Source organism: Natrix helvetica, assembly GCF_964273705.1.
Source record: "Natrix helvetica genome assembly, chromosome: 3".
NCBI classification, from domain to species: domain Eukaryota; kingdom Metazoa; phylum Chordata; class Lepidosauria; order Squamata; family Natricidae; genus Natrix; species Natrix helvetica.
Window position 1 is genome coordinate 49249727 of NC_138549.1, and position 26156 is coordinate 49275882.

The 26156-nt window shown below is 37.8% G+C and overlaps 1 protein-coding gene across 6 annotated transcripts in view; it reads right to left on the bottom strand.

Annotated features, from left to right (window-relative positions):
* Window positions 1-26156, bottom strand: part of SH3KBP1 (SH3 domain containing kinase binding protein 1) — a 239495-nt gene that overhangs the window by 29074 nt on the left and 184265 nt on the right. For all 6 annotated transcript variants that reach the window (XM_081947350.1, XM_081947349.1, XM_081947346.1 and 3 more), the window contains 6 exons: window positions 20917-21011; window positions 16673-16774; window positions 15975-16023; window positions 14383-14463; window positions 12418-12580; window positions 3015-3100 (listed from right to left, as the gene is read on the bottom strand). In XM_081947350.1, coding sequence (XP_081803476.1) covers window positions 3015-3100; window positions 12418-12580; window positions 14383-14463; window positions 15975-16023; window positions 16673-16774; window positions 20917-21011 — 576 coding nt within the window. The remainder of the gene's footprint in view (window positions 1-3014; window positions 3101-12417; window positions 12581-14382; window positions 14464-15974; window positions 16024-16672; window positions 16775-20916; window positions 21012-26156) is intronic.

The following is a 26156-nucleotide window of genomic DNA, read 5'->3' on the forward strand; positions in this document are numbered from 1 at the left end:
TAAAATCCTACTTTTTGAGGTGATTTTCTATTACAATTTTCTTTTTAAAATTAAAAACAACTACCCTGTTTTCTGACTTAAGATTCAGAAAAAAGGAATTAAAGGATATTAAAACCAATATAGAAACAAGGATCCATTTGCAATGGTACAAAACATAGTTTAATCATTTCCACAAATGTTAATATGTAAAGTTGAAAAATTAAGCCACCATACTACCACAATTCTGAGCAGGAGCGCTATTGACATATAAGGTGCCCTTGTACAGAATTCTACCTAGTGTGTACACTCATCTTTTTTTTAACCTTGCAACTGGCATATCTCTCATTCAGGGCCATTGTGTGATACACACTTTTATATTCTATAAAATAAATCCATTCTTAATATCCTGCTTGGCATTTGTTTAACCCATGTAAAATTCATGTTTCTTTTAGAGATTAGGTCATATCTTTAATGAAAAAATGACCTTTAACATTGGCTCAATCTACAAGAACATCTACAATCAAACTAATTGATAGTAAGAAAGCTGATGTTCCTAATATGGAAAATTTAAAATTATGCTTTCTGGCAATAATGCACTAACGACTGATTCTTATTTAAGACACTCCTGCAAAAACACAGAATCCTTGTAAAATCATTTTATTAGTTCTCAAAATATTGGTGATGCATGTCTGTGGATTATTGCATTTGACTAACTTGCAAACATTTTAGTTTATATTAGAAGATGGAACCACATTTTTATTAGCATAAAAAATAGGTTTTTACTGTTGCTAAGGGACAATGTTATAATAAAGAAGTGCAATATTTTCAGAAGCATTGCACCGGCCAGTATGAAATGGCTTGGTTAATAAAGAATTACAACTATATCAAACAAATGGATGCCAGGAGAATGGAGCAGTAGATGCCATTCATTCTCTCTCTTGAAAAAAGACAGGACAGACAGAAGGTGCAAAACAGCCTTACCATCATCAAGTGAAGAAGAATTACCCATGATAAAGGGATGTAAATGGGGAAAGCTTGAAGAAATATGAGTGGAAAGAAAAAGAAAGGCACCACTGGAAATGTAGAAAAAAAGAAAAGAAAAAAGTGTGAGGAGAAAAGGAACAGATCTATACACACACTTAACAGGAATAAATGTTTTTTTCCTTCCAAAGCTTTGCATGTATGAATCATAGATTAAAAAAAAGAAAAAAGTTCCTTTGATACAACATTCAAATAATGTTTACAATCCAACTAAGACACCTTTCACTAATTGTGCTCTAATATAAATACCTGAAAGTCTTCACGCCAAGAAAAATATATTAAATAAATGCATTCTTTGGGGAGCTATAGTCGTGTGCACATGACAATATCTATATTAATTTGACATTTAAATAAAATATTTCCATAAACAAATTAATCTCACATTTCTAGTTTGTGTACCACAGTGAAATAATATTGCAATATTATACACAGTGCAATACTATGCTTCATTTCCCTCTGTAAGAAATGAGCTGGTAAGTGAACATTTTGTTGTTTCACCTTTGCTGAATTCCTGCATAAAGTTGAAGTTCAGGCTGCAATGGTATCTCTGCCAAGTAACTTACCAAGACGGTGGTGAGAACATTTCTCACGTCTCATATATTTCACCTTCACCTCCTTTGCCCTCCCTCTGTCCTCAAATCTACTCTAACATTTACTCATAATTAATTTATTCTATTTTTATATTTCTTTTCTCCATTTTCAAGTGATTAACAATTTTAAATATTTCCTCTAGCGTCACAACAGATACCTAATGCTTTCATTTTTATTATATACATAATTCTGTATCTCAAAAAAGGCTTTTATTTTCTTTTATTATTTCTAAATCTTATCAAAATACAAAAAGACATTGAGCAACTTCACAGTATAAAAAGCAATATTAATGTTTTAATTTTCTATTATTCTCATTTAGTACTCTGACCTTCACTTATGTTATCTAAATATTGCAATTGTAATTCTGATTCAAAGACAAGAAAACCATGATGTCGCATGGTAGTATTTTATGTTCTTCAGTCTAAAATAATGTTACAGATCTGTTGGACTTCATGAACAGCTAATATTTATAGGAAGCAAATAATCCGGAGAATATCAATTCAAGGCTGGCTTATGGCTAATAAGAACAAATGAACCTAAACCTACTATACTTCAGTATGTATTTAGTAAGCAAAAAGCAGAATATTAAATACATATTAAAATACGTTATTCTTTTGTAATTTCATTTTCTGAAATCATTCTTTTTGTTTAAAAAAATAGCTTATTATTTAAACAACTGCATATTAAAGCCATATTAAAAGTATTATTCCAAAATAAAGATTAATTTCTGCCCTGTTTTAATTTTAACAGTATGAGCTTCTTGAAGAAATCATATCATAAAAGTAATACAGCATGCTACCAATGTTATGTAGTAATGCTTACAATTTAGAATAAAAAGATTCTCCTCTTACAAAACCATGTCTTCTGGAGCCCAGTTGTTACAGAACTGAGTGATTGAAGCAGATGATACTAGCATATTTCCATATGAAAATGACACTTGGTTTGCTAACAGATATGTGATCACAGCAGAACACCTCACTTTCCAGCCTAAGTATCTTTGCAATTTAGAACGCTTCTTAAGGACAGCAAATTTATGAAAAATGTAAAAGTAACCATTTTAATTTTCTCAAGATAGGAAATGTGATTAAAATGCTTCACAAAGTCACCTTAATTTCTAATAACTAATAAGTTAGTTATTACCGAGCTCTACAACTTGAACTAACAACCATTAAAGATAAATTTTAAAAACTCTAGTTTTTTAAAATAACTTAAATAATAAAATAGTATCCAATTAAGCAAAAATTGCAAATATTTAGAATATTATGGATCACATTATTTGTGTTTCATCAAGATATAAAAGTATACAATGATCTTATAATAAATATGTCAACTGATTACAATTCAGAAATACTCTTTTTATATAGCAACCTGATCATATATATGTAAAATTTACTTCAACTTACCGATGTCATTGCTTCTTTCAGTGGATTCCTTTTCTAAGGTGCTGGACAAAGAACAGCTCACCAAATCTACTTTTGGAATTTCATTCCTGCAGTTAGAAACAAGAGAGATATTCATTTAAATGCTTCCATCTCATTTTTTAGCTTCAAAGAAAAAGAAGCATTCTTCTATGCCACTTCAGTGTCACCGCAAACTGTCAGATATACCCATCTCTCATAAAGCAGCACTCTTCTTGGATTAACCTTATCTTGTTTCTCCTTGACACCTGTCAAAAGAACTTATTTTAGACACACTAATATCCTAAATGATGTCTTAAATATTAGATGTGCCTTGATACTGAAGATAACTTGTCCGTAATCTGAAAAATAATTTCAGCCTCTCTCAAATCATATTACATGAAGAAAAATTAATTCTGCAAACTCAACTGTAAAATATATGAGGTGCCCAGCTGCAACAAAATGGTTAAGCACTCCCTAGGTATGTTGCTAGATCCTTCAGCATGATTTGTATTAGCATTAAGGGTTTGAATTATTACTTCTACTGACCATCTGAAATGGGAGCTTTTTGCATTGTATAAATGGGTAGAATTAAAGGGGTTAGCTTTCCTTTAGACCCAATTATCTGGGGGTTTCAACTCAGAAACAGGTGGCTATATTTTTGAAAAGGAAAAAGATCATTCACATTTTATAAATTGTGCCATTTATTCCAGTGGTGGGTTGCTAACCAGTTTACTACCGGTTTGCTTGTGCTCATGTGCACAACGCTTCTGCACATGCACAGAAGCATCTGCACAGGGACAGAAGTGTCCGGAAGGGTGGGCAGAGTCTCCCGCCACGGCCACTACAGGTTCAGCTGAACCGTGCCAAACCGGCAGCAATCCACCACTGATTTATTTCCAGAGCAGACTGAGCTGATGACCCTTTACTTCCCAAAACCACAAGCTCTTTAACAAAACGTCCCATTTGTTGAACATTTATATTTATCTATAAGTATGTGAATACCTTTATTATTATTAGTGTCATTCTTTCTTAAAATAGTTTAGACTCATTCTAGATTATATAGTATGGAATTTTTATGTTTTCCTTCAAGTTAAAGATGCAGAATAGTCCAGTGCATCTTTTTCACTGGAAGATATGATATTTATTTTCGAAACATGTCTTCTTTTGAAATAAATTATAGAATTTGAAAGGGATGCTGGAGATCATGTAGTCCAACCCTCTATCCCTGTGATGGTGAACCTATGGCACGCATGTCACAGGTGGAACATGGAGCCATTTCTGAAGGCACGCGAGGCATTGCCCTGTCAGCTCCAGCACGCATGCACACACTGGCCACCTGATTTTCGGCCTTCAGGAGGCTTTCCTGAAGCCTGCAAAGGGCAAAAAAACAGACCAACACTCAAACTGGAAGTCTGGAGGCTTCAGTGAGGCCTGCGCACATGCACGGGAGGGTTGTGTGCACATGCATGGGGGGAGGGCATAGCATTATGGATGTGGGCACACAGACGCACGAACCCCCTACGCTCCCCCCACTTTTGGCACGCCTTGACAAAAAGGTTAGCCATCACTGTTCTATCCCATCAGCCATGGTAGCACAGTGGTTAGAATGCAGTATTACAGACTTATTTTGCCTACAGCCAGGAGTTTGATCCTGACCGGCCCAAGGTAGACTCTGCCTTCCATCCTTCTGAAGTTGGTAAAATGAGGACCCAGATAGTTGCGGGCAAACATGCTGACATTTGTAAACCATTCAGAAAGTGCTGTAAAGCACTATGTATATAAGTGCTATTGCTATTGGGGATTTAATATTGCAGTATTGTTGATGACCATCTCGCTTCTGTTTAAACTTCTCTAGCACAGTCACCATCATCACCACCCCTTGTAATGAAGCAGCTCTTTTTTAAATTTATTTTTATTTTTAAACAAACACAAACGGACAGAACAAAAAACAAAAAACATAAAAGCATCTTCCATTACAAATTATAGAAAGTGTGTCAGTTGGTTACAAAATTTCTGTGCATCCCTTCCATAGTCATCACTTACAATTTATATCAAATCACATATTTTTAAATCAAGTATGTTTATATACATTACTACCGTGTTTCCCCGAAAATAAGATAGGGTAAGCTATATTGCTTTTGCTGTGAAGCACCCAATTTAGAACATACAGAACATATAATAATAGAGTTAGAGGGTTAATGGCTTTTGGCAGCACACCCAGGTTTTCAATTAGCTTGAGCAGCTGCTCTTAGTTTCCCTCTCAGCTGCTGTGTTTGCTTTGGGGTTGACTTTTTTTAAAAAGGGGAATGGCTGTTTTAAGTTTTGTGCATTGTTTTGTGCATTATGGTGCCTGGCACTGGCCTTTTTGGGGTGTACTTCCCTAACTCTTTTAGAAAGCCTCTAGCGATGGAGCACCCACAACTTCTGAAGGCAAGCTATTCCATTGGTTGATTTCCATTGGTCCCTTAGGAAATTTCTCCTTAGTCATAGGTTGCTTCTCTCTTTGGTTAGTTTCCACCCATTGTTTCTTGTTGTGCCTTTTGGAAAATAGATTGACTCCCTCATTTTTGTAGGAGCCCCTCAAATTTCCTGACAGAACAATTAATCAGTGGAACAACTTGCCTCCAGAAGTTGTAAACGGTCCAACACTAGAAGTTTTTAAGAAGAGATTGGACCAGTGGTGGGTTGCAGGCGGTACCCCCCAGTACGGGCGCACCGGTGCCTGCCCGGAGCACTGGGTAACATTCCGTTACAGTGCTCCGGATGGTCCACCTGCCCACCCACGCTCCTTACCTGTCTTTAAAGTCTTCGGCGCTTCCGCGCACACGCATGGTGCATAGAGCGCCTGCACAATGCTCCGCTGAGCAGCTGGAGCATCGGGGAGGCTCACGGAGGTGTCGCTGGAAGGTAGGACACATGCGCACACTACACATGTTCATGTGGAGGACACCAGGCCCCATTGCAACCGGTACGGTTGCAACAGGATCTGGAACCCACCATTGGATTGGACCATCATTTGTCTGAAGTGGTGTAGGTTTTCCTGCCTAAGCAGGGTGTCAGGCCTGCAGTCATATTCATTTTAGGATCTGTGGCCTGCCACACTCTCTCTTTCTTCATTATGCTGTTTCATTAGTGGGGAATTGGGAGTGGGGTAGGAATAGAATGTGTTTGTTTTCAAAATAAAAAAATCCTTTTTAGAAATCAAGGTCATTCTTTGTCTCTGCACCTCTGCATCTGATCGGAACTAGATGGGTGGAAATGTTAGCATGGCAGAGGAAGATTGGACCATGTGATGGACTTGTGAGTATGGGAACAAGTTCATGAACTTTCAACTGGGTGGAAACCCAGGAAGCCTTTAGATTCGGGTTTCCACAGATGTGCCAACATGTCTGTCATATTAAATTGGAACTTTGATGAAAGTTATGTTTTGAACTCTGATTTAATTCTGGATGATATTTGGAATGCTGACATTAACCTGAATCTCCCTTAAAATAAATCACCAGCACCCCAGCACAGGGACTGGCAAGGGGTGCTGATTCCCAACACCTGACCTGACCCGGTGAGTGTAAAATATCAGTGAACAATTAAGAGAAAAGAAGCTAATGATGAATTGCTTCTCTGAAGTTCTTCCGAAGTACAAAATAATTTGCGTGGGAGGAATTTTTCATCTTTATATCATCTGGGAAGATGCACACACAGCCGGAGGGGGATGGCTGGAGGGGGTACCCAGACCAACTTCTACAGTCAAACATGAGTGAAAGTTCCCCCTCCTTCCCCAACAAAAACACAGCAATAAACTGGAGTGGAGATAAGTACTCCTTCCATACAGCGATAAATGAGCTGAGCCCCAAGAAGGGATTTGGCAAGCATCTCTCACTAATCAAGCACCACCAATTTGGGCTTTCTTCCTAGGTCATGGATGGCAGAGATGCCACTGGGCAACATGGGAAAATCCTCCAAGCCAGCAGAGGGGACCTTGGCCCATAACCCCCCCCTGCCAGCCATTGATGGTTGAACTGCAACCTATGAATCAAGCAACCCCAGGTCATGGATGGGAAAGATGCCAATGGGCCCCTGCTCTCTCTCAGCAGATGGCACCATGGCAGATAACTGGGCAGTGGCCAAACCAGGGATTGACCTCCCCACCGGTCCCAGTCTCACCTGCAATGCCCCAACAGGTTCTTACCCCACCTTCCTACAGAGAAGAGTTCTCGACAATGGAAGAAGGGATGAATGAGGGGGAAACTATAGGATGGATAGCAGAACAATGTGATGAGGCGGTTCCTAAGTTTAGAGGTGCAACTGGTTTCCGTCCCTCGGGAGGGAGGAATAAAATGCCAGCGTTGCTGTCAATTCGGCCACAGAGCGTCAGAGTGCTTGGCTCCAGCACCAACCACCAGAGTGGTAAAGAGAAGGCCCCAGAAGCTATCACAGAAGAGTCTTCTGGGCCAATAATCTCCGGAAGAAGATCCCCAACCTAAGGTGACAAAAAGTCCTACCAATGGGGAGGCCTTGGAGGAGGAAAATGCCGAAGACAACCCAATGGTTAGTGTACCCATCCGCCCCTTTACAATAAAATGCAACCTCCAAGTGCCAGAAACGGGAGTGGAGGAGGAAGTTGGGGCAATTGTGGACAACGGCTGCACCTGATGCTTAATCAGCATGTCGATTGTGGAGCAACTAGGTATATGTACAACACCCCTAAACCATCCCATTTGAGCAAGTGGATGGAACAGTGATTGGAGGGGTCCCAGCCACGAAAATTACTGAGTTGGTAAAGTTGATGATAGGCCAACACTATGAATTCCTTAGATTCATCATAGCTCCAAGAATGCAGGAATCAATTATCTTGGGACTTGCATGGCTGGACAAGTGGGTGCCTACAATAAAGTGGGAGGACGGCGTTAGAAAATTGATTATTGGCTTTGGGCCGTTACCACGGTGGAGCCAAAAGGCCACCCAGGAACGATTAAACCCAACAGCCCAGACCATCCAGCACCTGCAGCAGACACCAAACCCCCAGGGATCCAACAAGTACCAAAAGACTATTGGGACTTAGAGGGGGTGTTCAGTGAGGAAGATTGCAACTATCTTCCCCCTCACTGGCCCACAGATTGTGCAATAGACTTCAAACCTGAGGCTACTTCACCGAAGCCGAAAATGTACTCCATGACTCCCAAAGAGATGGTTGAATTGAGGAACTACATTGACATCAATTTGAAACAGGGCTTTATTGAATCAGCAAAGTCAAAAGTAGTGACTCCAGTGCTCTTCAGAGAAAAGAAAGATGGCATTGTTCATCTCTGTGTTGATCTGTGAGCCTTGAATGCGGTATGCAAAAAGAACACTTATCCCCTTCTCCTCATGAAAGATATGTTGAACCACTTGGCAAAGGGCAAGATCTTCACCAAGCTGGACTTGAGAGAGGCGTATTACCGCATATAGATCAGAGAGGGAAGACTGCTTTTAACACGCCCCCCTTGGCAGTTTTCAATACAAAGTCATGCCATTTGGCCTACAAGAAGCACCCACAGTCTTCATGCAGTACATACATGAGTTGCTACATGAGCACCTGTACCACAGAGTACTCATTTATCTAGATGACATCTTGATCTTCTCTGAAACCCTAGAACAGTGGTTCTCAACCTTTTCAATGCCGCAACCCTTTAATACAGTTCCTCATGTTGTGGTGACCCCCAACCATAAAATTGGTGTCTCGGTTCCTAAGACCATCGAAAATATGTATTTTCCAATGGTCTTGGGTGACTTCTGTGAAAGCGTCATTCGACCCCCAAAGGGGTCCCGACCCACAGGTTGAGGACCACTGCCCTAGAAGAACACGTGAAGCTGGTACGGCAAGTCCTGAAAAAACTTTTGGCTGCCAAGCTATATGCAAAGTTGTTGAAGTGTGAGTTTCACAACACCTCACTAGATTACTTAGGTTATCGCATCTCCAACGAGATAGAAATGGATCCAGGAAAAGTGAAAGCTGTGTTAGACTGGAAACCTCCAAGCAATCGTAGACAACTACAAAGCTTCCTTGTATTTGCCAATTTCTACAGGCAGTTCATTCTGACATTTGCAGAAATTGCCCTCCCATTGACTGAGCTATTAAAAACAGGGCCTTCCCCAACGAAGCCAAAAGCAAACCAACCCCTGAAATGGACAATGGACTGTCAAAAAGCCTTTGAGAAATTAAAACGGCTTTTTGCCCAAGAGCCCATACTGCAACACCTCAACTGAAGCGACCATTCATAATCCAGATGGATGCCAGTGATGTAGCAATAGCTGCAGTGCTACTACAAAAGAATAGAGAAGGCCACCTCTTGCCATGCACTTACATCTCCAAGAAACTCACCACTACTGAAAGGAGGTGGGTCATTTGGGAGAAAGAAGCATTTGCGATCAGGTGGAGCATGCTCACTTGGAGACATCTCCTGGAAGTGGGGGGGGGGATATGCTGTTTGAGGTCTGGACTGATCATAAAAACCTCAAAGCTATCCACGCCCATCGAAGACTATTCCCCAAACAAGTTCGCTGGGCACAATACTTCCAAAGGTTTAAATTTAGAATTAAACACATCCCTGCAGGGAAGAACTTGTTGGCGGATGCTTTGTCAAGAAAACCGCAGTACGACAGTAAGAAGGAAGAAGTTGTTCAACCCATCATTTCTTCCTCCCACCAACAGGTGGCCCAGGTCATCACCCGAAGCCAGGATAAGCTGACAAGAGAGTTCAAAGCAGCACTTCTGGCAGACCCATGGTTCAACAGTAACAAGGACATCCTAATGATGAGCAGTGACTTAGCCTGGAAAGAGTCAAAACTGTACGTCGCTGCGGGGTTGAGGCTGGAAGTCCTACAGCGAAGCCATGATGTGAAACTAGGAGGCCACTTTGGATTCCTAAAAACACTTCACATCGCCAGGCGTCAATTTTGGTGGCCAAAGATGAGATCGCAGGTGGAAGATTACGTAAAAAGCTGTGCTACTTGCGCAATGATGAAAACACAGTTGGGGAATCCCCCTGGACTACTACAACGAGTGGCCAGCCCTAGCCAACTATGGGAGGAGATCGCAATGGACTTTATCGTCAAGCTCCCAGATAGCAGTGGGAATAAAGTAATTTGGACAGTTATCGATTTGTTTTCCAAGCACTTGCATTTCATCACTTACTCAGGGTTGCCGTCCGTAAAGAAATTAGCAAAAATGTTTGTGAAACACATTTATCGCCTGCACGGGGTGCCCAAAAGGATCATTTCAGACCATGGAGTTCAGTTCACCGCCAAGTTCTGGAGAGAGTTTCTGAGATCCATTGGGTCCACACAAGGACTCAGCTCAGCGTTTCATCCCATCCCAGCATGAACGGTGCAGCAGAGAGGGCCAATGCGATGATGGAATAATACATCTGGTATTATCAGCAAGACAACTGGTCGGACTTACTATCCTTTGTCGAAGTGGCGTACAACAATGCGATCCACAGCAGCACTGGATTAACACCTTTCCAGATTACCAGTGGAATGGAATTTGTTCCCATGCCTGAGCTGCCTAGAGAACCTCCCTCCTCCATGTCTCTGACTGAATGGATGGACACACTAAAGAAAGGATGGGAAAATACGGAGAAAGTTCTAGCAGATGCAGCAGAAGCCTACAAGAAGCAAGCTGATAAACACTGCTCGCTCCAACCCTCTTTCGTGTGGGGGACAAAGGTTTTGTATCTACCAAATACCTAAGATTAAGAATGCCTAGTAAGAAATTGAGGTCAAAATTTCTAGGTCCATTCCCAATAGAGAAGATAATTAACCCAGTTACAGTTTGACTCAGTCTACCCAGAATTCTAGGGAAAATTTACCCAGTATTTCATTGTAGCTTGTTAAAACCAGTAATTAGGTCCAGTATAAGATTGTCCGCCCAAGCTCCCCCTCCCCCTGTAGTGGTAGTGGAAACACATTATGAGGTGAAAAAAATCTTAGATTCCAGGCTGTATAGGGGTCGCTTACAGTATTTAGTGCATTGGAAGGGGTACCCTTTGTCCGAAGCTACTTGGGTGAAAAGTTGGGACCTAAAAGTGGGTAAGTTAGTAAAACAATTCCATGAGCAGTTCCATGAGAAGAGGTGGTTAATTGTGTTATGTTAACTTTTATATTGTTCTCTTTTCAGGAAACGTTTTTCTTCTGAGGAGAGGCCGCCTGTCAGGCCTGCAGTCATATTCATTTTAGGATCTATGGCCTGCCACTCTCTCTCTCTCTTTCTTTACTATGCTGTTTCATTAGTGGGGAATTGGGAGTGGGGTAGGAGTAGAATGTGTTTGTTTTCAAAATAAAAAATTCCTTTTTACAAATCAAGGTCATTCTTTGTCTCTGCACCTCTGCATCTGATTGGAACTAGATGGGTGGAAATGCCAGCGTGGCAGAGGAAGATTGGACCATGTGATGGACTTGTGGGTGTGGGGACAAGTTCATGAAATTTCAACTGGGTGGAAACCCAGGAAGCCTTCAGATTCAGGTTTCCACAGATGTGCCAACATGTCTGTCTTATTAAATTGGAACTTTGATGAAAGTTATGTCTTGAACTCTGATTTAATTCTAGATGATATTTGGAACGCTGACACAGGGGTTTGGACTAGAACACCTCCAAAGTCATTCTATTCTATTCTATTCTATTCTATTCTATTCTATTCTATTCTAAATATTGGAACAGTGCTATTTTGTTGTGCTATTTTATTGAGAGTTGGACTAAGGAGAAATTTCCTAAGGATGAGACCAATCAAGTTGGCTATGCCCAATCAGTCACATGACCCATTTCCCACTGAAAACACAGGGAGCCATAAAACCTTGGTAGGTGTGGCTGGGGGTGGTGATCATGTGACTGGGTGGGAGTGACATTGAGTTGACCACACCCACCCACTCACTTGACAACCAAGGCTAAACGTGAGGGGAGGGGAAATGGAAGAAAAGAAAAGAAAAGGATGACTGGCAGCAAGGTGGATGGACTTAATAACATCAGTAATGAATGCACCACAAAGAAATCTAAAATGCCAAGTTGACAACGCATCATCCTGAATAAAATTTATATGGTTATTAATTAGTTAATTAGAGAGAGCCAACTTATTGTTACTATACTAAGACATCAGGCTAGAAACCAGGAGACTGTGAGTTCGAGTACCAGCTTAGGCACAAAGCTAGCTACGTGACTTTGGGCCAGTCACTCTTTTAAAACTCTAGGGAGGAGGCAATGGCAAAACTATTTCTGAAAAGCCTTGCCAAGAAACCTGCAGGGAGTAGTTTAGGCAGTCACCAGGAGATAATACTGATCTGGCCATTAGAAAAATAAAAAAAAAGTTGATTTCAACTTGACAACAGAAAATAATTGTAGTTAAAAACAAATGAGTAGAGCCTTATCAACAAATACCTTGTTTGAATCAGAGGCACAACTGGTCTTTCTGGTCTTCTTGGTGGCAATGTACCAGGTCTGTTCAGAGAGTTTGTTTTTGGTGGTCGAGGTTTCTTGGGTGGTATAGCAGGAACAGAAGGCTTCTGTAAATCTAACACTTTTTGTTCTCTCTCTGGTCTTTCTTCAAATCAATTTTCAATCCAAAAGAATAAAGACATTTTTAAGCCAAATGATCATATGCAATAGCTACAATAGTCAACAAAAAGAAAAAAAACCCTAGCAATTGATCTACTGTCACAGCAAGTATATTATAGCTAGCTGCCTAGAGTTATTGAGAGTTTGGCAACATACAAGTTTAATAAATTTTGGTTCATCACACAGCTGGATGTTTAGACTGGATTTGGCATTTTTATCCATCTATTGAGTCCTTCCTGAGGACCTGGGATAGCAGATGTTATTTGATGGTGTTAAAGGTACTGTTGCAGGATGTAAGCTCTTCCAAGTAAGGCTACCTTTTGCAATTGATTAATGGTGATTTTGTCAATGGTGCTCAAATGATGCTCTAGCAGTGGTGGGTTCCTATCCGGCCAAATGGATAGTGGTTTGGCAGCCTGCCATGCCCCCAAACTGGTTCTCCCAGCGGTGCCATAGACACTGCCATCTTGTTTTTTGATTCTGTGCATGCGCAGAACAATTTTAATTGCACTGCGCATGCGCATGCACCAGGCACACGAACGAAACAGCAGTAGTGCCTGCTGGAGCCCACCCTGTGCTATAGATGTTTTAAGATTGCATCAAAGACATCTATCATTATTGGTATTATCTTTGCTTTCTATCTCTATTTGCAAATCTTTGTGTTTTGTGATTTTTATGTTTTGTGATTTTCTCCAATTCTTTCTCTTCTATTCTGCTTTCTTCAGTCTGCTATGTACACTATCCAGACATTTTTGTCTTTATTCAATTATTAGTATATTTTTATTAACCAAATTAGATTTTTCATTTATAACTTTAAAAAACAGAATTAATTTTCTGGTGCTAAAATTTTTCAAAGTTTTTATTTTTAACAATAATAAATGTGAATCTTAATAAATTCTACTGCTGCCTAATTTAAAAATATTGTAAAGGAATTCTTAAAATGTAACTGAAATGTATAAGTAGTTTAAATCCATTTTTCTTATATTATAAAATAATATATAATTATTATCTAATATTTGAACCACAATTTTGACTGCATGAATTTAATGATTTAATGGACCAATGGGGGAGGGGGGGAGGAAGGAATGATATCTTTTAAGTCTGAATGCCCATTCAATTAAAATACAAATAAAGGACCTCATTTGCAACCTGAAGTGATGTTTTATTCCATTTGCAGGTTTAAGTAATAAATTTAATTATTTGCATAAATTGATCCAACAATTATCAATTACATAATAATGCAAATTATATCAATTTTCCATACTGTTTCAGAAGCAACAGCATTTGCTTGCTTTTTAGAATGGAAATAAAGTTTTTTATTGTTATATCTGGGTTCTGTTGGATCAATATCTGGAGAATCAAAAGTTTTATACTGGAATAACCTTGGATATTCTCAAGAAGCTTTATTTATATTTCATCTAACATTTGGGGCTTTCTTTTAGAGAGATAAATAACATGAAGTTTTTAAAAAAACAAAAGAGAAACTCACAGAAACATACTTCATTGCTGATGCTTATGGCACTATTTTACAAGTAATCATACAAGTGGGAAATTTGGGCCACAACGGAACTGGGGCATATGTGTCACACTCACAAGTTAATTTCTACACGCTACAATATGGAATTCCCTTATTCCTGTTCCTGAAATTATATACCACAAAGATTTTTCTACCAGTGTCTCTGAGTCTCTGAACAAAAAGTTAGAACAGGCAAGACTTAAATGCAACCTGTCTTTTGGGTGAAAGATTAAAATATAAAGGTGGTTTTCAAACAGAAGTACAATTCTTACCTTTTTCTTCTGTTCGATGAGGAAGGCATTCTGGCCGCTCAGGAGGAACCTTTTTAATTTCATGCTTTCTATCTGTAGTAGCTATCAAAAAGCATAATGTTAAATACTTGAAAAGAAGTCAATAAAAATTATTTTTTCTGCTCTGCTAATTTAGTAGTTTTTCGCTTAAAATGTGATAGGCTGTTTCTCTATGGATTACACACGTAGGCCTGTTTATATTTAAGAATATTTCCATTTCAATTAAACCCTGTTAAATTTGGAATCATTGTGTCAGATACAGTAAATATCAAATTAAGTAGATTTCAAAATTTAAAATCACAAAAAGTGATTACCATTGCTATAGCACTTTACAGGAAAAGGAGATTCACTGCTTTGGTTTGCTTATATGACAATGATCCATCACAGTAATACTTATTGGATGTCAGTTTACAAGTGAATTCAGCAATATTTCAGAATTGCCCCAAGTTTATTTTATCTCTATTGTAGCTGAAGTTCAAATGCCCATAATCACATTTATGCCTCATATTATTAATTAATTAATTAATTAATTAATTAATTAATTAATGTCATCTGCCCTATTGCAGGAGCAAGAGAATTAAGCTGAAAAAAGTCTTTGTAATTTCAGAACTCAAATATGAAGTGTAGCAGCCTAAATCAGTATTTCCTGTGCTTATTAGAATACAGAGATGCCCTTTCTAACTGCCTCCTCAAAACATCCTTCCAGACAAATTTAGTGGATTAACTCGAATGCAGAAAATAAATTGCATGCATTGATTAGCATACAGTTTGGGTGAACCTTTACTTATAATCATAATTATGCATATAAAGTAAGATTCAAATTACAGAGAATAGTATATTTACAGTTGTTTGTTGCTCTTTCCAGTGCCTACACATTTTACTACATGAAACATGTTTTAGGACTTTATTTCATATTTCTTCTCTTTTATTCTTTGGGAGGAATATGAGCTAGTGTAATGATGACAGAAGCATGCTGAATTTAATTGAACATGATTTACTGGAGTTAAATAACAGAGAAGTTCCATGACAGAACTGTCCAATGGTAGAAGAAAAGTAAGAAATATTACAGGTGAATTATTTAAGAAAACTAACAATTAAACGTATAATTAAAATAGTAAACAGCTATATTTTCCATTTCTAGTAAATGATAATTCTAAGTGAAAATCTTAGAATGAAATCAAGATATTTAAAATGCAAGTGAACTTAATTTCAACAGGAACTCTAACAAAGCAATAACTATCATTAGTATGTTCCTTTAACTAAAAGATGGCAAATGTATCATCACCATAGAATAATGGAAACAGTCAACTATACTGTTGATATAACTATACAGTGAGCCAACTGCCAAGCAATCGCACAGCTGTAGGAGGGGTGAAGTGGGGAACCTGTCGGAATATAAATATATCTGGGGAGGTCCATTATAATTTTGAATGGTCACTAAGTGAGGACTACCTGTAATTGCACTTTAACCATTTAACATGGTATGGTATATATACAGTAGTTGAGAGCATGTTAAGAGACTCCAAATGGATTGTTGTGTATTTAAGAGCATATTTATTGATGCCATAAATTACCTGATCCTTGTTTGAAAGGAGCTGAAGGAGGTGGAGGCTTTTTAGGTCTCTAAAAATAAAAGAAAATGAATAAATAAAATATTATTAACAAAGAACTACTAAAGGAAGTAAAAGGACTACTTTTTTCCATTTTTGGAGGTATCCAATGAGGCTATGTATCATTAGTAAGAAAATATTAATAATCCCCTTGGAAGTAAACTTTGTAAGAAATATACTACCGTACATAGTGTCTGTTTTTTTCCATTGCTATTTTAAGGCATAATGTCATTAGAATAATGTATTACCATATCCAGATATTAGAGCTCTGATTTCAGGGTTGAAATGAATTAAATGTATTGGAAATCCATTGTCTGTTCTTGTTTTTTCTCTTTTAAAACCAGACATTTTATTTAGAATGTCCAGTTTATGGAAGCTTTCAGAGAAGTCTTAAGAGTTCTGAGAAAGCTCAATGAAAAGTGGTACCTGATAGGCAAATAATGCTATAAAACATGAATATTTATCAAATATAAAAATATTTGATATTATTTTTAGAATGCCAATATGCAGATTTTATTTTATAAAACTTTGTATAGTTTTACAGTTATTGCCATTAAACGATTTTTTTTTTAATTGAATGTTTTATTATGGTTTAGATGGGTCACATTTGTAAATTATGTAAAACTTAATTTGCTTTACAATAATAGGCAAGTTGCTCCTACCTCTTTTTCAAAATCAGGAAGTAATAGTTTTACAAAGTTATCAGGGAATACTCCTCTTTTACAATTAAGTTCTCCTTCCCACCAGCCAGCATCTATGCAATCCTATGATACATAAGAGAAGAGTATATATTGAATGACAATTATTCTATTTTCTTGCAAATTGACAATAAACAAATACCTTGAAACAATAGTTATGATATGTTTACATCATATTTCTGTATAATTATTTTGACCAGACAGTTATAGCACTTAGTTCAGAAAGTGGAAGTTTCTCAACATGCAATGTGCTGTTCTTACCAATATATGAAATATCTTACTGCCATTCTCATTCTTCATTTTCTGAAACATTGGATTATTACAAAATAAGTAGACCCAATATTTGTCAGGGTTCCAAATAATAAATCCATAGCAAGCAAGACTCTGAGGCATTTACCGTAAATTCCTCAAAGAATACTTTTATTTGAAAATATCATATTGACACATATCTGGTGAAAATCGACTCTTAGGTTTACTGCGGTTTTCACCTAGTTAAAAGAGAAAACCCCAAACTATCAGTCACATGGTCCAATCAAGGCACTGTCTAGTCATCTGGAGACCTCCCTCCTCCTTCCACAGTCCAGGAGTGAGAATGTCCTTGGTTCCCAAGAAAAAGTATTTTATTTTTGCTACACAAACCTCTGTCTCTAATCCCTCCTCCCTATCCCTCCTCTCTAATGTGGGAACACTGAAGCTCCAATATGGGTCAGGTCAGGTCAGCTTCAGGATTGAAACTATTACAGAATCTAGCTCTTAATGCCACTGATCAAGTTATATAACTGATAGCTAAAGAGATTGATAATAAAATAGACTATAATAATAAAAGCTGTGTATCAGCACATTGCACTTTCTATGGAGATTCTCAATCATCCAGGTCATGGTTGTCTCAAAGGTGCTTTTTTCAAAAGGCAACATGACTTTCTTGTGTTTTTTCCTTTGAAAACGTTTTGCTTGTCATCCATGAAGTTTTTTTCAGTTCTAATTTAAGAGTGGGGAATGGAAATATGTGGTTCTTTGTAGTCATCTGATTGTTAGCATTCTGAAGATCAGTTGTTAATTCTCTGAGAGTCATTGAGGACACTTGAGAGCTTATCTGTATCCTCAGAATTACCTGAATCAGTGTAAATGGGTATGGGTCCATATTGAGACTGCTGATTGCAAGGATTGCAATTGTAAACAGGAGATAGGTGATGTTATATCCCTTTCCCTCCATTGAAGGATGGCTGTTCAATCTTAAAACAGATGACCTCTTTCAAACCAATGGTCCTCTGTCTAAAACAAGAAAGTCCAGTTGCTTTTTGAAAAAGCATCTTTGGGACAACCATGACCTAGATGACTAATCTCCATACACACTTCAAAGGAGTGCTGGACAGAGAGAAGCAAAATGTTTTCAAAGGAAAAAAATCCAAGAAAGTCCAGTTGCTTTTCAAAAAAGCATCATTGAGATAGGATACTATAAAAATATGATTATTTTAAAGGTGGAGAAGAAAACAGATGTCTGGATTCTGGTTTTTTTTTTAAATATTCTCCCTTTACTGAAGGTAGCTTTCTCTTCCTCCTCTCCCAAAGTGCTACATGGGAACTAACATATATGACCTGCAAACTACGATTGATCACTAGAAGGTATATGGTGAAAATAAATACTCAAAACAATTTATTTGCTGCCATTCAATGGCTTGTTTGGAGCTCAGCATGCTAAATAAAGTAGTCAAATTGGTCTGTAACAGTGCATGCAGGGATAAGATAAACTTGGTTTCTAGAGCACAAAAACTGATGGCACATCATCATCAAATGTAGCCTGGAATCTTAAACAGTACAGCAAATTGACTCTCTAAAGATAATTAAAGAAGTAAATTATTTCAAGCTGTAGTTCCAACCAAATGGAAACTTGAATTTACTGACAGGTGTCTTGGTGGCTTAAAATAGATCAGCAAGGATCCCTAAACACCTATGACTTAAAAATGACAACAACATGATCCTTTTTCCCTCCTACCAAAATTTTTATTGTTATATTTAACAAGTTAGTAGGAAAGAGAAGATAAATAATTAGGACTGGGTTTATATAAATAAGCCCTCCATTCAATTCTTGTATCCAAAACAAAGTTGTGGTTTAGAATTCTTTAAGGTCAAAGTGTATAATATAATCCATGGTTAATTGATGGTTCTCACTGGTGGACAGTGAAGATTTTGCTTTGTTTTTGCAGCCTGTTCTCACTGTGACCAGCAACTTGCCCTAGGAAGTTCACTAGTCTCCCAACAAATATCCTTCAGAAGCAGTCACATTGTCCTTAAAGCTAATAGCTAATGATCCCCAAGACTTCCATGACTCAGTCTAATCTTTTTTTTATTTTTAAGCCAGTCAGGCCGGCAGCCAGCATCACATCTCATGGTAGCAATTTACTATGCATTGTCTAATACATAATCATGTGTACCGTTACTTTCAAGATGCCATTTCAGTGGGTAATATCTGGTTCTAGTATTCCGAGAAAGAGAAAATAACTTTTTTATCCACTTTAACCACAAATGCCTAATTTTATGTACTTCAATCACATCCCCTCCTTTCTAAACTAAAAAGCTCCAAACAAAGCTCCTCCTCGTCCTCATCTTAGCTGCCCTCCTCTGAATTTTCTCTAGTTCCATTACTTTGGAGATACAGCAATTAGAACGGCATACAATAGTCAGATATGGTCACGCTACTGACTTACATTGATATTTACAGTCTTTATAATTATGCAAATTATCACACACGCGCACACACACACACACACACACACACACAGAATCTGTGAAGAGTTGCTGGGAGTCAATCAGTGTAAAAATTATAAATAGACAAATAAACATATTGGAGCTATCATGCTGTTGCCAAGTTTGAAAAACAAAACATAGTCAACACCTTCAGTGAACTGTTTATCATTACTCTTTCCTCATCAATCACTGCTTAGCTCTGATGCCATTTATTTATATGTATGGTTTACATTTTTGGCACTAATGTGTCACCTGAATGACATCTACCATTTTGCTGCCTAGTCCCCTTATGTGCAGACATCACCTTGGAATTCTTTGTAACCTCTTTTTGTTTTTACCACTCTGAACAATGTAGTGTCATCAGCAAATTATTCCATCAGTGACGCCCAATTCCAGATCAAAGTTAGAAAGGTCCATTCCAAGAACAGAACCTTGGGAACCCACTAGTTACATTCTTCAATAATGAGAAATGCTTATTTATTCCCATTTAATACTCTTTAGCCATTGCTTATCCACAAGACAGCCTGCTTTTTTATTCCATGGCTACTAAACTTCCTGAGAAGTTGTTGACAAAGGACTTTATCAAAAACTTTTTGAAAATCTAACTAGATGATGTCTAATGGCTTGTTCTTATTAATATGTTTATTCACATATTTTAAAAGCTCTAATAGATTCATTAATAGATCTTCTCTTATTGAACCACAGTGGGTATCCTTGAGCAAGATTTGTGTCTCCAGATGTTTGGCAATTTTATCTTTATGGCAATTTCACTATCTTCCCTGGATAGATGTTAAGCTGATAAGCCTATAATTTCCTGGATCTCCCCATGAACTCTTCTTAACAATTAGAGTTATGCTGGTTACCTTCCAGTTCTCAGCTACAGATGTCAAATAGAGACAGGATGCATATTTGAATTATGAAATGCATAATCTCAGCTTTATGCCTGTTTGCTTAGCTTTCTTTTTCAACAGGATTTTTAAACTTTTCAGAACTAGGAAAGTCCCAATTGTCATTTGAAAAAAGAGAGGAAATAAACTCATGTTGAAATAAAAAGCTTGAAAATACTTTTTAACCTTATATTTAATACATATTAAAATAATTGGTTTGATAGGCTGTTCTAAATTCTGATAGTAAATTATTAGCTAATTAATTCCATATTTTATTTTAAAAGTAACAAAAAATCTTCCAACTATCTTCAATAATATACGTAGCTGGGAACTAATGGTTCTTCCATATAGCAGAGTTCAATTACTTGTTTGTAATGCATAAAGAAAAGTTCACCCAGTTTCAGTCTGTTCTCCCACTTTGGACACTGTGATATTTTCTTATTATATAAACTCTTGAAATACCTTAAACATTTGGCATCATGCTCAAAGAAAGTACTCAAGTTTGATTAATTCATCCAATATAGTGTTTTTCTATAAAATGGTGTTACTGTTTGTAAACAAAAATTGCATAATTACCTTATTGACAAGCGTAACAATATCACCTTCTTTAATTGTCAATTCATCTTCATTCTGTGCTTCATAAGGAAATATAACTTTGCAATACTCCTTCACTAAAAGCAAAAGTACATTTCAATACATTTTAACAACTTCAGAAGTAAATGTGAAGAAATCAAACTTGCTAGGTCAAGAATTAGAATTATATTAAAATAATTTTCAATAAACAGCAATGAAGATTTCAGCAAAAATAGAGATTAAGTTACAACACTAGTTGGAAATGTTTTGTTAAACCTTGCTTTACGGCAATACAACAGTATTCTTCCTGAATTTGATGCTATGAGAAAGAATCTTTACAAATAGAAAGTGGGGGAATTTCTCCAAAACTTTTATGAATATTCTGGTTTATAAAGAAATATAAATGCACTCAAATTCTTAAGAATTCGACCATGTTATTCCATTTCATATGAGAATAAAAGCATGTAACAGTCAAATTTTAAAGAAATTGGAAGAAGAATTTTTTTAAAAAAAAAGAAATAAAAGAAAAATACACTTTAAATATGTGTTTTCAGTTCATATTCTGTTTTGAGGGAGAATTGGAGGAAGACAGTGTCAGGGGAAGATTTCACCCTGAACTAAATGAGGTCTTAGATCGCGGCTTTTCCAAACAGCATTATCTTTAAGGTGCGAAAAAAAGAAATAAAAATCCCGGGAAACATATTCTAATGAAAAACAAGCTTTAATACAAAAATAAGAAATAGAAAATAAAACAAATCTATCTAATTGTTACATTTTGGCAGAAGCAATTCTGTCTCCGAGTTTCCTAGCAGACGGACAAAGATCAAAAGGAAAGAGAAGTCTCTGGAATGTGTGAAGTAATAAACATGTTAAGCATGTGCAGTACATCATTGTTAGATAAGACCTTATGACCTGCGCAGTAACTCTTTCAGTAATTATTTTAGTTTCAGTTCGTCAGTTGAGGCTAGCAAACAATTTAACGCAGTGACACCCCTTCTTTTGCTAGTTGGGCTGATGTCATCAGACAGAATCTCCATATTTTTTTATTAGTTTATAGTATGAAATACAAATATACAAAAGCAAATAGTAGGACACAAAGGGAAAGGGAAGGGGAAGAGAGAAGTGTGGAAGAGAGGGGAAAAAAGGTGTTCACTTCTGTCTCCCTCTATTGCAGTAGAATAAGGCAATTAACACTGAACCTCAACTTTTTACTCATCCATAATAGTATAAACCAGCCATTTCTTTTTTCTTTTTTTGGTATATGTTTTATTTACAGTTTTTCTTTAACAAGCAACATTTTTAATGGACTGTGTAATGAGTGGGTTGACCAGAGGTGGGCTGCTACGGTTTGTAGCTGGGTCATTTTGTAACATATTAATATACCTCTAATGTCCCAATATTCCAATATCTGAAAACTCCAGAAAAAAAGCACTTATTAATAATCTTATTAATATTTGGTCAATTCCAAAATTATTCCTCCAAGACCCCAGATTTTCTATTAGCCTTATTTATTTTTATTAGTCTTATTTATCTTTTCTTCTTTTGTTCTTCTATCTGATCAAGTGTTGTTGGCTCTTTATAGAAACCATATGTTTTTACATCTTTCACATATCTTGAATAAATTTGCAAATGTGGCCACCATGCAAAGTCCAACCCTTTGTTTGTAATTCCTGTTTATTTTTAAGTTCCCCTTTCTCATTTAAAATATCTTAATATGTTACATTTTTTCCAAATTTACAACATTTGGATGTGTCAGTGCTTCCATTGTGGAAAGCCAGACTGGCATTTTCATATAATCTTTTGTTTTAACTTTTTAATGTAAAGAGTAGAGCTTTCTTTACATTATGTTTTTGGAAGTATTCATGTATTTTATTTTTTCCATCCCACAAGACAGCATGCCATCTCCGGCGGTATGCGATGGGCAGGCTTTGCTCGCCCCGAGCACTCCTGGTGGGCTCCCCTTTGATCGGGGGGGGCACAGGACGCCCTGGAGGGGCTCCTGCCGAGGGGGCAGCGTAGCGGGGGATCTCCTGTGTCGGCGGTGGCCGGGGGGCCCCCCGCATCACCCTAGGCACCGAGAGGCAAGAGGGGAGGCGCCGCGGAGTCTTCGCGTTGAGGCAGCCGGATGAAATTCAAGATTCGAAGGATGCAGTTGCTGTGCGGTGAGATGGAGATTCCCCCCCGTTCCCTTTGATGACTGAATGAAAACAAAAAGATTGTCAGCTTCTTGGAAAGGCTTTCAACTTGTGGTTGGGAAGTGTGATTGGAGGGAGGGGGATTTCCCCCCCCCTCGGACAAGCGGCTTGAAACTGTTTTGCTCCCTGCCCCCAGAAGAGGAGGGGGGGAGCCTTGGAATGGAATCACCCTCGTAGCAAACAGCAGATTTCCTTTACTGCAACTGTGAAAATGAGGTGATGATCTGTTTTCTTTGGAAAACTTTGAAAACTTTTGCCTTTGGATCCCGGAGCTGGCAGGGCAAGATGGCACACTTCCGTTGTCTTCATGTACTTTGAAATTTGACTCCACCCATAGAAATTGCTGGCATCTTGTTTTTGTCTCCGTGACACTCAGAGAAGTCTCGTGCTACATTTTATCCTGGACTTGGAACAAAGGACTTCACTGCTCTATTGCCTAGGTCCCTATTTGCCTGGGCTTCCTGCCTCGCGATCTCACTCGGCTATCCACCCCCCCCAGTTGCTCCTTCTTTGTATTGACATTTTCACCTCTGAGCTCTGATTACTACAATGTCACCTAAAAGACCACCACCGGGGAAGCCGGGATATGCGGGCTCCGCCCCAACATCCTCAACATCCAGCCCCAGCGGACAACAGACACTAACTTCTTTGTTCCAGCCTAAACCCTCTGAGGTGGATTTTCAACAGATGTTTGAACAACTCTTAAAGGGGCAGGAGGACCTAAAAAACCAATTGAAGGAAATGAATGAGCAGCTTAGAGAGAATAAAGACCGTGCGATCCAAAATTCACAGAGACTGGAACTTTTGGAGGAGGGGACGGCTGAGATGAAGATAGAGGTGAAGGGAGTGCAAAAAGGAAATCAAGAACTTGAGAACCACCAGATAAAAACCGAATTTGAACGGATGTCTTTTTTCCTTAGATTTCAAAATGTAATTGAGGCTGATGATGAAAATTTGAGGGATATTATGACAAATTTATTGGCTGAATTTATTTAAAAAGACAGACAACAGATGGGGTGGGACATGGACCTGTTTTATAGAGTAAACTCAACATATGCTAGAACCCACAATGTTCCAAGGGAGGTACATATCAAATTCCTCAGAAAGACCACAAGAGACAAGATTCTGAGTGCACAAAGTGGGGCAAACATTAAAATACAAGGATAGAGAAATAGCCATTCTGAAACAGATCCCAAAGAAAGTTAGAGAGAAAAGAAAAAAATATTCGCTTTTAGCGAATAAATTATACCAGAAAGGGGTGTGGTTTAGATGGTTGTTTCCAGAAGGTATGCTAATATTCTGGGAGGACACGAGAGTTAGAATTAATACAACTACCGAGGCTGAGGCATTCATGGAAAAAAACAAAGTCCTCTTAGATAAATCTGATGACACTACACCGGACATACAGGACACGGGAGGTGCCGGAGCTCTGCCGGGGGGGAGGGGGAGAAGAGGCAACATTGAGAAAACTCAGATCACAAAAATGAAACTGAAAATCTGTTTAAAATGATTGAAATTATTTGAAGACAAAAGTTTATATGCTGACAAAATATTATTAAGTAACAACAATCTAATGTATTAGTAAATGAAAGTTATGAGAGGGGGGGAGGGCCATTTCCTGCACAATGTAACTGTCAAAATTTGTACTTAATCCATTACCTTTTCCTTGCATATTCTTTTTTAAAACCAATAAAATTTTGTTTTTTTAAAAAAATAAAAAAATAAAAAAGAAAACATGCCATCTCACTTGGAGGTCATGTCCCTCCAGCAATAACAATCTTCTATTTCTCAGATTTATCCATTCTTTCACCTAAATTAGTGCAGAAGTCTGATAATAAAGCTCCCAATCCAGCAGTCCAAAGCCCCCTTTGAGTCTATTATTCTTTGAGTCTTGTAACATTTTCAGTCTTATTCTCACTCTTTTCCCTTGCCAAACATATCTCAAAATTATTGCATTTAAGTTATCAAAGTATTTTTTCTCTAATTTTAAAACAGTAGCTTCCGTAGAATATTCATTTTTATAGTTGTTATTCTTCCTATCATTGACAATTGCATTTTCCCCCAATTCTCCAGATCAAGTTTAATTTGTTATGCTAACCTTATATAGTTATCTTCTTTAATAGGTGCACATCTAGCTGTTAGATAAATTCCCAAATATTTTACTTTTTTTTAACTACCTGAAGGCCTATTTTCTTTGTCAGTTCATTTTTTCTGCTTATCTGTAAGGTTTTTAGCTAGTATTTTCATTATTTATTCATTTATTTATTCTTAGCCCTGCTACTTCTCCATACTCCTCAATTTTTTCGATTAACTTAGGGACAGATTCCAATGGTTCTTCTAAAATAAATACCAGGTCATCTGCAAATGCTTGTAATGTATATTTTTCTCTTTTTATTTCCAAGCCTTTATTTCTGGATCCTGTCTAATACCTCCATTGAATATTTCCAGTGTTAATATAAATAGTAATGGGGACAGCAGACATCCTTGCCTTGTGTCTTTTTTAATGTTAAAGTTTGCTGTCAAGTCCCCATTCACTATCACTTTTGCCATTTGTTTGGAGTATATTGTCTTAATCATGTTCATAAACTTCTCGCCAAACTCCATACATTCAAATTGTTGTAACGTGAATTGCGAATCTTGTGGCCTAAAATCTCGTGAGATCACAGTGCCCAGAAGCTTCCAGTCTCCGTGTAAAATGTTTGCAAGCCAATGGGACACTTTGATGCAGCACAATTTTGCTCCTTCAAAGTGTTCCCTCAGCTTGCAAATGTTTTGGAAGCTTTTGGGGGCTGTGATCTCGTGGCCTGAAGTCCCACGACACCATGGCACCCACAAGCTTCCAGTCTCTGAGCAAAATGTTTGCAAGCTGATCGGATGCTAGAAGCATCCTACTCTTAAAGAAACCATGGCAGAGAGTATCAAGATCTTTGCAAGGTACGTGAGTCTGGCATGGCAGGATGGAAGGGGGCAAGCAATTGTAGAGACCCGGTAAGGGGGAATAGGTAGGGTGAATGTTGCAATACCACTACGGTTGTTCATAAGGGTGAA